Source organism: Salvelinus sp. IW2-2015, linkage group LG20, assembly GCF_002910315.2.
Source record: "Salvelinus sp. IW2-2015 linkage group LG20, ASM291031v2, whole genome shotgun sequence".
NCBI lineage: Eukaryota > Metazoa > Chordata > Actinopteri > Salmoniformes > Salmonidae > Salvelinus > Salvelinus sp. IW2-2015.
This window is the reverse complement of record NC_036860.1, coordinates 71,953,447-71,966,539: the sequence shown is the minus strand read 5'-3', so window position 1 is coordinate 71,966,539 and position 13,093 is coordinate 71,953,447. Positions and strand designations below refer to the sequence as shown.

General features: G+C 46.9%; 1 protein-coding gene across 1 annotated transcript in view; it reads left to right on the top strand.

Moving 5' to 3' along the window:
• Nucleotides 1–12,346, top strand: part of LOC139029507 (inactive phospholipase C-like protein 2) — a 282,717-nt gene extending 270,371 nt beyond the window's left edge. Inside the window, exon 2 of the mRNA XM_070449616.1 lies at nucleotides 9,602–12,346. Within this exon, the coding sequence (XP_070305717.1) occupies nucleotides 9,602–12,142 (2,541 nt within the window). The 3' untranslated portion in view covers nucleotides 12,143–12,346. The remainder of the gene's footprint in view (nucleotides 1–9,601) is intronic.
• The last annotated feature ends 747 nt before the right edge of the window (nucleotides 12,347–13,093 follow it).

Genomic DNA, 13,093 nt, shown 5'->3' with positions numbered 1-13,093 from the left:
TTGCTTTTCTTTAAAAAACAAGGACAGTTTCTAAGTGACCCAAACTTGGTTGAACGCTAGTATAGCTAGTAGCTAAATCCACCTAAATCCATCATGAGTTAGTTCACTATGCAGTGTGTTTTCTGTCCATTAAAATAACATAAAATTGATCAGAAATACAGTGTAGACATTGTTAATGTTGTAAATGACTATTGTAGCTGGAAACGGCAGATTATTTTTAAATTGAATATTTACATAGGCGTACAGAGGCCCATCATCAGCCACTATCACTCCTGTGTTCCAATCAAATTTTAAAAGGCTAATTGATCATTAGAACACCCTTTTGCAATTATGTTATCACAACTGAAAACTGTTGTTCTGATTAAAGAAGCAATAAAATTGGAAGGACTTCTTTAGACTAGTTGATTATCTGGAGCGTCAGCATTTGTGGGTTCGATTACAGGCTCAAAATGGCCAGAAACAAATAACTTTCTTCTGAAACTCGTCAGTCTATCTTGTTCTGAGAAATGAAGGCTATTCCATGCAAGTGTGTACTACTCCCTTCACAGAACAGCGCAAACTGGCTCTAACCAGAATAGTGGGAGGCCCCGGTGCACAACTGAGCAAGAGGACAAGTACATTAGTGTCTAGTTTGAGAAACAGACACCTCACAAGTCCTCAACTGGCAGCTTCATTAAATAGTACCTGCAAACCCCAGTCTCAACGTCAACAGTGGTGGCGACTCCAGGATGCCGGCCTTCTAGGCAGAATGGCAAAGAAAAAGCCATATCTCAGACTGGCCAATAAAATGAAAAGATTAAGATGGGCAAAAGAACACAGACACTGGACAGAGGAAGATTGGAAAAAAGTGTTATGGACAGACAAATCTAAGTTTGAGATGTTCGGATCACCAAGAAGAACATTTGTGAGATGCAGAAAAAATGAAAAGATGCTGGAGTAGTGCTGGACGCCATCTGTCAACCATGGTGGAGGCAATGTGATGGTCTGGGGTAGAGGTCGACCGATTAATCTGCATGGCCGATTAATTAGGGCCGATGCCAAATGTTCAATCGGTCATTTGCATTTTTGGACGCCGATTATATTGCAGTCCACAAAGAAACTGCGTGGCAGGCTGACCACCTGATACGTGAGTGCAGTAAGGAGCCACGGTAAGTTGCTAGCTGACATTAAACTTATCTTATAAAAAACAATCAATCTTCACATAATCACTAGTTAACTACACACAGTTGATGATATTACTAGGTTAACTAGCTTGTTCTGCGTTGCATATAATCAATGCGGTGCCTGTTCATTTATTATCGAATCACAGCCTACTTCGCCAAACGGGTGATGATTTAACAGAAGCACATTCGTGAAAAAAGCACAATCGTTGCACGAATGTATGTAACCATAAACATCTTTTGCCTTTCTTAAAATCAATACACAGAATTATATTTTAAAACCTGCATATTTAGTTAAAAGAAATTCATGTTAGCAGGCAATATTAACTAGGGAAATTGTGTCACTTCTCCTGCGTTCATTGCACGCAGAGTCAGGCTATATGCAACAGTTTGGGCCGCCTGGCTCGTTGCGAACTAATTTGCCAGGATTTTACATAATTATGACATAACATTGAAGGTTGTGCAATGTAACAGCAATATTTAGACTTAGGGTTGCCACCCGTTCGATAAAATACCTAACGGTTCCGTATTTCACTGAAAGAATAAACGTTTTGTTTTCGAAATGATAGTTAATGACCAAAGGCCCGTATTTCTGTGTTTATTATATTATAATTAAGTCTATGATTTGATATTTGATAGAGCAATCTGACTGAGCGGTGGTAGGCAGAAGCAGGCTCGTAAGCATTCATTCAAACTTTACTGCGTTTGCCAGCAGCTCTAGCAATGCTTGATCACAGTGCTGTTTATGACTTCAAGCCTATCAACTCCCGAGATTAGACTGGCAATACTAAAGTGCCTGTTAGAACATCCAATAGTCAAAGGTATATGAAATGCAAATGGTATAGAGAGAAATAGTCAACTCGTCATAATTCCTATAATAACTGCAACCTAATATCTGGGAACATTCAAGAACTGGGAATATTGAACCACCAGCTTTCATATGTTCTGAGCAAGGAACTTAAACGTTAGCTTTTTTACATGGCACCTATTGCACTTTTACTCTCTTCTCCAACACTGTGTTTTTGCATTATTTAAACCAAATTGAGCATGTTTCATTATTTATTTTGGTGCTTTGGTGATGGTAAAGTGGGAGATTTGTAAAGGGTAAAAGGGATCTTGAAGAAGGAAGGCTATCACTCCATTTTGCAACGCCATGCCATACCCTGTGGACGGCGCTTAATTGGAGCCAATTTCCTCCTACAACAGGACAATGACCCAAAGCACAGCTCCAAACTATGCAAGAACTATTTAGGGAAGAAGAAGTTAGCTGGTATTCTGTTTATAATGGGGTGGCCAGCACAGTCACTAGATCTCAACCCTGTTGAGCTGTTGTGGGAGCAGTTTGACCGTACGGTGCATCAGGAAGCATGGGGTGAAATCTCTTCAGATTACCTCAACAAATTGACAACTAGAATGCCAAAGGTCTGCAAGGCTGTAATTGCTGCAAATGGAGGATTCTTTGACAAAAGCAAAGTTTGAAGGACACAATTCATATTTCAATTAAAAATCATTATGTATAACCTTGTCAACATCTTGACTATATTTCCTATTCATTTTGCAACTCATTTCATGTATGTTGTCATTGGAAAACAAGGACATTTCCAAGTGACCTCAAACTTTTGAGTGGTAGTGTACGTCTGTTAAAACTGGAACAGTGCTGCTGAGTCGTGGGTTTGGATGGCTTCACTGAGTGGGATTTCCTCAGACTGGCTTGCTGAGATTCTGTTAAGACAGATTTTCTCATGAACAACTTCTGCGTGGGTGAGATTCAAACTCACCATGTGAGACTCTAAACTGCCTTCATGTGAGAGATTAGCTTAACAAATACCAGAATGTTGACACTGGCTGTGTGAATCTCTCTCTTCCTCTCTCTCTGTCTCTCCTCGCCAATCTCTTTCCACATCTTTGCTGCTCTCTGTTGCGTTTTGCCCTTGTAAAAGGTGAGTGATGTGTGCTCAGCACAGGCTGTAGCTGGATTCAGATATCACCCAGTGTGTGATGGTGATGAGGGAAAGAGGAGGTTGGGTAATGCCTGCATGGTGTGGTAATGCCAGATCAGTGGAGTCTAACCCCTGATGACCTGTCACGGTGCTGGGACATGCTGCAGGGCTCACCTCACCGGCCGGCGCTGGCCTGTCAAATCCACCAGGCTTATGGCTGTCTGGCTCCTCTGCCTGTATGTACTGTATGTATGCAGGACAGTGTAGCGTAACCGGAGGCGTGACTGCTTGTCCCGTTGTGTGTGTCTGTGTGTAGGCTTTCATGCTCTGATCCCTTCCTCTGCTCATCTCCCCCATGAGTCACTGTGTGTTTGGAGAGATGGAGAAAGATGACGTCATCCGCTCTCCTCTGTTCCGCTTGTCTTCCCTTTCCCCCACGGCCCTGTGGTGTGTGTTATTCATGGCTCCAGCTAGAGTTCCATGGAGTTCTTCATGGCATTCTACTTGTTGCAGAGGATGTAGTACAAGGACTTTAGCAGAGTCGTTTGCTCTAGTACTAAGCAACCCAGACAGGTCTGCCGGTGCAGTGGCGTAGTGAATGGAGCAATAAGTCCCACAGGAAGAGATAACCATCACCACTGTCCTATTCAACGCTGTGCATTCAGCACAGAAAAACACACTGTTGGCCTTCACACTTCACATGCCTTCACACTCTACATGCCTTCACACTTCACATGCCTGTGCATTGGCATGTGGCAGCAGCCTTGTCTATCCTGTGTAGAGATGTGTGTTATTTGAGTGTCTGAGCTGTTTGTTTGTGTATGTAAGAGCAGTGTGCAGCTCCACTGCCTCTCTCTCTCTCTGAGCAGCCCTGTGTAGCCATGCTGTAGTGGGATAGGTCAGGCAGACAGGGCACCCCCCGAGGTCCTCCACAGACTCCCATCTGGCCCTGGGGAGGGGCAGGCAGGGCCAGGGCAGGCCTGATAGGGCTGCATTCCTAGGGCTGGGGGAGGGAATGATAGACAGAGGGTAGGAACACATGAGAAAGGTATGGGTGATTTGGAGAGGAGCTAATGGATTCTGATCATAGTGATGGATAAAGAAGTACATATACCTTGCAGCAACCTCCCAAGTCTTCCCTATGGGAGGTGGGAGGTAGGCACCATCATAAGGTTCATAATATGCAGTTAGTGGGATATTTAAGCAATAAGGCCCGAGGTGGTGTGGTATATGGCCAATATACTACGGCTAAGGCCTGTTCTTCGGCAAGACGCAATGCGGAGTGCCTGGATACGGCCCTTAGCCGTGGTATATTGACCATATACGACAAACCCCCAAGGTGCCTTATTTCTATTATAAACTGACTTGACTTTCAGCCAATCAAGTAGACATTTTATGTCAAACAGGAAATATCTTCTTCCAGATCTAGCAAACCAGTCTTGTGTACCCACTACAGAGGACCTCACAAGGTTTGTCACACTGGTTGTCTTTATAGTTAAGTGAGGAGCATTCTCCACGTCGGACCTGTTTAAGGGTTAGCGGTAGTCAGACGAGCGTGTGACAGACAGACAGACAGACAGGGTTGATGTGAGGAGAGCGGGTGTGACGCTGCCCTTCACAGGACGATGGGGCCTGTCTCACAGCCTGCCTGTCCCCATCAGCGTCACCCCTCCATCAGGCCCAGTCATGAACCCCCCCATCCCCACCCACCCTGACCCCGCTGGGGGCGCTCAGACGCCTTCACACATGGTTACCAAAATACCCCCGTCACCCCAGCGACAGCAGCAACAGGTGAGGGAGGCGAGATTTGGCCAAGTCGACCTGCAGCTGAGCTGACCACCAGAACGTGGATGGGACGAACTGACATCTCTGCCAGGAAACAGCCTGGAGGGAGGGGTGAGAACATGAAGGGGAAGGGGTAAACAGAGAGAGGGGATGTGGAGAATGGAAAGGGTGAGAGAGAGAGACAGAGAGAGGGAAATGGACCGAGAGAGCCAGAGAGGGGAGAGAGAGATGCATGGACGGGGTTATTGGTATGTGCATTGTGCATGGGTCTAGGAAACAGGAATTGGAGGTTTAACGGAAGTGGCCGAGAATAACATGTGAAAGGGTCGTCCTGACTGACTAATTACTGTATTTGATTTTGTGTCGATTTTTTTGTTATCGTGACCTTCTTGTCTCCTGCAGTCCTTTTAGGACTGTGGTTTAATTGAACAATCGAACAACAAAGCCCAAAGTTCTCCAACCATCTCTGGCAGTCAATGCAGCTGATGTAGGTTAAATCAAGACGAAAACTCAACAAAACAGTATCTGTGTGACAATTAAAATGTTGTAGTCCACACACACCCGTGCCCAGGCATGTATACACACAGATCCCACACACACTCACCTTCTGTGTGCCTGCTTTAATGTGATGAAGGGAGATCAGAGAGCAACAGCTTGTCCTGCTGAGCCCTCAAGCTAATTATAACTTCACGTAGGGTCGGCTAATGAAACACAAGATTACCCACACCCTTTGACCTTTAGTGCTCACAGCACTTCCCAAAAGGAGGCAGACCTGGAAACAATCCCCCATGTTCAACACTTCGCCTCCTCCTCCTCCTCCTCCTTCTCCTCCTCCTCCTCCTTCTCCTCCTCCTCCTCCTCCTCCTCCTTCTATCTGCTTTCTGTCTGAGAGAGATTCCCTCACGCATAGACACATCCTCAGTGCACCACGCAGCTCAGTCTGGTGGACTCTTAAAACAGAAGAAAACGACAAGTGTATCAGTTCTCCTTTTGGTACGGGACTAAAATAGACTCTCTGAGTCGCCGTCTGTACTTTTCTCGTCCCGTGAAGAAGCCAAATGGGGAGGGACATGGGAGCCAGGGTGACGTTAAAGAGTCCAGAATGGGGGTGAAATGTGATCTCGTAATTATTGCCCCCTGCGTCATCGATGTGGGCGCTAGGGGGAGAGAGGGGAGTGTATTGGAGGAAAGGGAGCAGGGGGAGGGGATGGGGAGCCCATGCAGGGTGGGTGGTGGTGTGGTGGTCCATGATGTTGTGAACTGCGTCCCAAAGGCAGTCTATTCCCTATATAGTGCACTGGGCCCTTATCAAAAGTAGAGCACTATTTCGGGAATAGGGTGTGATCTGGGACACAATCTTACTCCCTCTGTGGAGTGGTTCACACAGCCCCTTCACCTCTAAATCACCTGTTAGGCTGGGGGCAAGTAGCCTAGCGTTGGGCCAGTAACCGAACGCTTGCTGGTTCGAATCCCCGAGCTGACTAGGATAAAAAAATCTGATGTCCCATTGAGCATGGCACTTAACCCTAATTTTCTCCAGGGTCACAGTCAGTAATGGCTGACCTCTGGCCGTGACCCCACTCTCCAACGGTGTGTCAGAGGGAGTGGGATATGCAAAAAACACATTTCCAATTACACACGTGTGAAATAGGACAAATGATTATGATTGTTATTATTATTGTACCACTGGTGTCTGTTGAGTGAGAGTGAAGTAGCGCTTCTCTTCCCTCCAGCTGAACCAACAGACCATCTTGCAGGTGGTTCAAAGAGTTAGATGCACTATTGTAAAGTGGTTGTTCCACTGGATATCATAAGGTGAATGCACCAATTTGTAAGTCGCTCTGGATAAGAGCGTCTGCTAAATGACTTAAATGTAAATGTAAATGTTCATGTTTTACTATGCCCCGATGATTCCTGCCACTGTTTCGCACAACAACTGTATGCAAATGCCAAGAATTTATTGGAAAGGGGAAACGAAAAACAAACACCTGCATTTATCCTTCCTTCGATTGTTTATGGCTCCCATGGCCCTGCCCCCGTGGTGGGGTGCCCTGGTAAAGACAAGGCCTGTTTTCGCTGTTGACTGGAGGCTGTTTTTTATTTTTAACTTGACTTTTTTTTTACTGTGCTTACCCTTTGATCTGTGTGGTCTGTGTACAGGTCCACAACACTCCATCTGTTACTGATACGCTTTAACATGCTGTGCTGAGAATCCATAATGGACTAGGCATTTCATTATTTTCAACCAGGGCTAATACCTTCTGACTTCAAAAGGTTGAAATTCAATGATTTATAAGCTGTCCGCCCACTCTGCCCAGATTGGGTGAAAACGCGCTTTGGTGAAATTTCACTTCCTTATGTTATAAAAGACAAATATGTTCTGAGTCGTTCAGTGGGGTCTTTCCCTAACATATCACTAACATTATGTCCAAGAAGTCGGATTTTGTAACCTAATACATCCGATAATAAGAACTGAGCTCTGTTGACAAAGTGATACCGCTTTGAGGATTTTACATGTTGTGGTGGTCATATGAAATGTTGTTTCCGTGGGTCTCAAAAATAAAAACTGAACATGACACGAGCTGAATTAAATGTTAAAGGCTTTGAAAATAAAAAGCTTGCGCTACACTCAGTACTCTGTTGACATTTCACAGAGATATGCTTGTTTTTTGGAGAAATCGTGATGTCGCATCAGGCATTGTCTACTACTGCCTGTCAGGTGTAAGATGGATGGCTTTGCTCTGGGGGGGGTCTGTACAAGCATCTGCTGAGGTGGGGAGGGGCATACATACACACTCCTAGATGACCCTGGGACCTTATTCCTTCCAAAAACACAAAGTAAAGTCTCAGAGTTTAGACTTATTCAAATAGAGAGGATTCACAAAAAGTTCAGATTCACAGACAGTAGAGCTAGACTGAGTATCTTTCCGCCATTTAGTGTCATGAAAGATTTCGGAGCTCAGTTAAGTCGATGGCAAGTGACAAGCCGATAGCTCATTATGTCTGATTTACCTTCATGAATACCTCTTACAAGTCGATTCCCACTTTATCTTTCAGTAAGGAGATTCCGATTCATACACATTTGGAATAGTTAGTGTCACAGATGTCATTATTCCCTGTGTGTGTGTGTGTGTGTGTTATCTCACTCCATCTTAGTACACAGGTCCAATAGGGATATTGGACAATATCTACTATACTGTACAGTGGTAGGTCTGAAAGCCAGTTACAATGAAAGTTTCCCCATTTCTTGGCAGGAGGTATGGAGCCTCTTTGCCTGTCTCTGTCTTTCTATTTCTCTCTGTTTATCTCTCTCTCATTATCTCTGTCTCCCCAGTCTTATAATATAATCTGTAAGGATCCAGAGCTGCCCAGGAGTTACTGAGGGAGATAAGACTAATTAGAAGTGCACTGGGCTCTGCAAATATTGCAGACCGGCTCTGCTAGTGCCTGTTGTCTGCCTCTAACAAAGAAATGAATATACAAAGTTAATTAATTCCCCCTCCTGATAAGTTTCAAGTTTTAATGTCACGTGCACAAGTACAGTTAAATGCCTTTCTTGCAAGCTCTTATTCTAACAATGCAGTAATCAATATCCGTAGTACTATCAAACAAAGTAAAGTAGAACAAAACCACACGAGAAATAAAAGTAAGAATAAGAAGAACACGAAGTAAGAAGTAAGTAAGTATTGGTCAATTCCAATACGATATTTGTGTGTGTGTGTGTGTGTGTGCGCGTGTGTGTGTGTGTGTGTGTGTTGGAGTGTCAATGTGAGTGTGTGTGAGTGAATGTGTAGAGTCCTGTGAGTGTGCAATAAGATAAAATAACAAAATCTCATTTGCAGCTCTATTGTAGTTTGAAAATGTGTTTTGAAGGCCCTTAGGAGTGTTTGAGGAATTACACTATTGAAACATTAGCCAACACAAAATGGTATCCGTTGCCTCATAGCCCTCTCATTAAACTGAGTGCTGCACTTCTAAGCGGAAACAGACCTCATACGGCCTGCATTATATTACCATTTGTCTTGAGGAGAGACCGTGGGAGCCTTCACCACGCAGTTACACAATGTAAACTGGGAGCTGAATAATCATACAAGGAAATATACATTTTGCACATGCATCTGATTATCATCCCAAAGGCCAATGTCTTTGTGTTGCACAATGTTATGAATCTGTTAAAAATAGCATTGATTTTGTTATTTCTTCCGGCGGTCAGATGTCAGAGCAGGCACGGCATGGGGCGTCCATGGCACTGTGCTGGCACTAATGACCAAGCCTCCGGGGGCTTGGCTTGGTGAGGGGTGAGCAGGGGAAGGAAGGGGGGCGACTGCGTGAAAACACAAATGTCCACCATGTCCTCCATAACTGGTCTTCTGATGACAGGTTATTAATGCCTGCCGTCAGGACCAGTGTGGTTTAGCACAGCCCAGAGGGAGGTAAATCAGATCCATYTTTACCTGCCAGCAGCACAGGGACAGTCTGTGTTGAAATTTTGTGTCCACATTGTACACATCCATCCACGTAGCTGTAAACTCTCCTTGCGATGAAAGGACTGCTCTGCTCTGTCTCCCTAGTTTTTGACTCTCCTGGCTTATGCAATCAAAGTAATATATCAGTCTCATCAATCTGTTTTATGTGGATGTGTTTGGAAAGAGAAAAGCCAATGTGTTGCTGACACTCTCTCTCGATCTCTCTCTCTCTCTCGTTCACTCTCTACAGGATGGCTCCAAGCAGAGGCAGGTGAGGCAGAAGAAGACTGTCTCCTTCAGCTCCATGCCCAACGACCGTAAGATCAACAGCACAGCCGCCTGCATGGCCTTCATGATGGAGGGCTGCGAGATGAAGAAGGTGCGCTCCAACTCGCGCATGTACAACCGYTACTTCCTMCTKGACCCGGACATGCACTGGCTCCGCTGGGAGCCCTCCAAGAAGGACTCAGAGAAAGCCAAGTTGGAGATCAAGAGCATCAAGGAGGTCCGTCTGGGKAAGAAGACCCCTGTGCTGCGYAGCAATGGCCTGTCCGACCAGTTYCCAGACGAGTGTGCMTTCTCCATCATCTACGGGGACAACTATGAGTCTCTGGACCTGGTGGCCAGCACRGCTGATGTRGTCAGCACCTGGGTGATGGGMCTCCGCTACTTGGTCTCYTACGGGAGGCACACRGTAGATGTGGTTGAGCCYAGCCAGCCCAGCCTGAGGACCTCCTGGATCGGATCGGTGTTTGAGCTGGCTGACATGGAGAGGAATGGCCACATCGACCTGTTCAGGGCCACCCAGATCATCAAGGGGCTCAACCCGGGCATGAAGGAGTCCCGGATAGAGCTGAAGTTCAAGGAGCTCCAGAAGGCCAAAGACCAGTATGGGGAGGACATTGACATGGAAACCTTTGTGGAGGCCTACTGCGAGCTGTGCACGAGGCCAGAGATCTTCTTCCTGCTGGTGCAGTTCTCCAGCAACAAGGAGTACCTGGACAGCAAGGACCTGATGCTGTTTGTGGAGGTGGAGCAGGGCATGGAGGGCGTGACGGAGGACATGTGCCGGGRCATCGTYCAGAAGTACGAGCCWTCCGCCGAGGGCCGGGAGAAGGCCAGCCTCTCCATTGATGGCTTCACKCACTACCTCCTCTCCTCAGAGTGTCACATTTTCGACCCCCAGCACAAGCGGGTGTGYCAGGACATGAGCCAGCCGCTCTCCCACTACTACATCAACTCTTCGCACAAYGCCTCCCTCCTMGAGGACCACTTCTGGGGCTCCTCCGACATCAGCAGCTACATCCGGGCCCTGAAGATGGGCTGCCGCAGCCTGGAGGTCATTGTGTGGGAYGGCCCKGACAACGAACCTGTGGTYTACGTGGGGAACTCGGTGGCATCTCAGCTAGCCCTCTGCAAGGTCTTGGATATTATAAACCAGTATGCATTTGAGAGCTCTGAGTACCCCCTCATCCTCTGCCTGGTGACACACTGCTGCATCCCCCAGCAGAGGGTCATGGCCCAGCACATGAAGAAGATCCTTGGAGACAAGCTGTACTTGGATGMCCCCAGCTCAGAGGACCACTACCTACCCTCCCCAGAGGAACTCAAGGGTAAGATCCTGCTGAAGGGCAAGCGGCTGCCCCCAAACTACCCYGAGTCAGAGGGGGAGGTGACTGATGAGGAGGAGGGTCTGGAGATGTCCAGGAGGGTGGGGGCAGATGATAARGACCATCTCAAYGGCCTTGGCTGCAAACGGCTGAGGCTGTGTAAGGAACTGTCGGACCTGGTCTCCCTCTGTAAGTCAGTGCAGTTCAGGGACTTTGACATYTCCAAGAGGGATCAGAAATACTGGGAGATGTGCTCTTTCAATGAGGTCGACGCCAACAGGTTCGCCAACGAGTTCCCCGAGGACTTTGTGTGCTACAACAAGCGCTTCCTCTCCAGGGTGTACCCCACTCCGATGCGGATCGACGCCAGTAACATGAACCCCCAGGACTTCTGGAAGTGTGGTTGCCAGATTGTAGCCATGAACTACCAGACCCCRGGCCTGATGATGGACCTCAACCTGGGATGGTTCAGGCAGAACGGGAACTGTGGCTACGTGYTGCGGCCGGCCATCATGAGGGAGGAGGTGTCATACTTCAGCGCCAAYGCCAGGGAATCCCTRCCAGGGGTGTCCGCCCAGCTTCTCCACATCAAGGTGATCAGCGGGCAGAAYCTGCCYAAGCCCAGGGGCTCYGCTGCAAAGGGAGACGTGGTGGAACCCTACATCTATGCRGAGATCCACGGCATCCCGGCCGACTGYGCCGAGCAGAGGACYAAGACGGTCTCTCAAAACGGAGACAACCCYGTCTTCGACGAGAGCTTTGAGTTCCAGATCAACCTRCCGGAGCTGGCGGCWCTACGCTTYGTAGTGCTGGACGACGACTACATCGGAGACGAGTTCATCGGCCAGTACACAATCCCCTTTGAATGTCTGCAGCCRGGCTACAGGCACGTCCCCTTGCAGTCGCTGACGGGGGAGTTCCTACCCAAYTGCACCCTGTTCGTACATGTGGCCATCACCAACAGAAGGGGAGGKGGCAAGGCCCACAAGAGAGGCCTGTCGGTGAGGAAGGGCAAGAAGGCTCGTGAGTACACCTCCAGCAAGACCACCGGTATCAAGGTGGTAGACGAGCTCTTCAGAGCATCCACCCAGCCTCTGAGGGAAGCCACAGACCTCCGGGAGAACGTCCAGGTAAAGTACTTAACATTCATTATATGTACGAATTTTTATCAATTATTATGAAGGAGCATTAAAGGCAGGCACTTTCCCTTGCATACATTACATCTGGAAATGACATCAGGTGATGTGGAGATACTAAGCAGTCCTGATTGCCTCTCAGGCTGCATTTCCATAATGGAATACGATAAAACTGTTCAATCATTCCACAAGCGATAAAAGGAGATGCCAATTAGGAGTGAGGGAGCCTGGGAAGAAAGAGTATAGCACAAGTAGTAGCTAGACAGGTGACCCCTCAGCACCTCACTGAATAGGAACAAAACGTTGTTGAGGTGACTCTCAGCTCGTTCTCTGTTTGTCGCTCCGATGGATAGAGAAGCATTGCTAATTGTGATGTATTTACATGATGTAAAATGCAGGAGCCATAAATGAGAATGTCAGTAAACCTGGACAATTAAAAGGCTTATGCAAGTTTCAACATTAAGCGGATGATGGTCTGTGTTAGGCTCTGTGAGCACCCTTATGAACCCCCCACAGAAATGATTACTGATAAACCAGTCATGTTTCATAATTATTTGTTATGACCCCCCCTCTACCCCAACCCCTGAGATTATAAGTGGCCATCAATTTATGTTTCGTAATAATTTATTTTCGGATATTTGTCGGGAGAGGATGGCAGTTGGAGTACAGCTTGTAATTGTTGTTGTCATGATTGAAGGACGTAAAATGAAGCTTTTCTCTGTCTTGTCTGGTCTACTGTCTGTCTGTGTGATGATAAAGATGGGAAGTGAGRAGGCTTTACACGCCCTGTATACTTTGTACATCAGCTGTCTGGTTTAGACTGGCAGGCCTCTTGTCCTGTCTGACAGATTTGAGAATAGACTATTTCTCTGGATACTTTGAACTTGATTGGGGTCAGACGTTGACTCATAGTTTGTTGACATTGCTTCATATCCCAGGTAGGTTATGGGCTTTTTAACTCCACCAACAACACTTGATTTGCCCGAGGAATGGAAT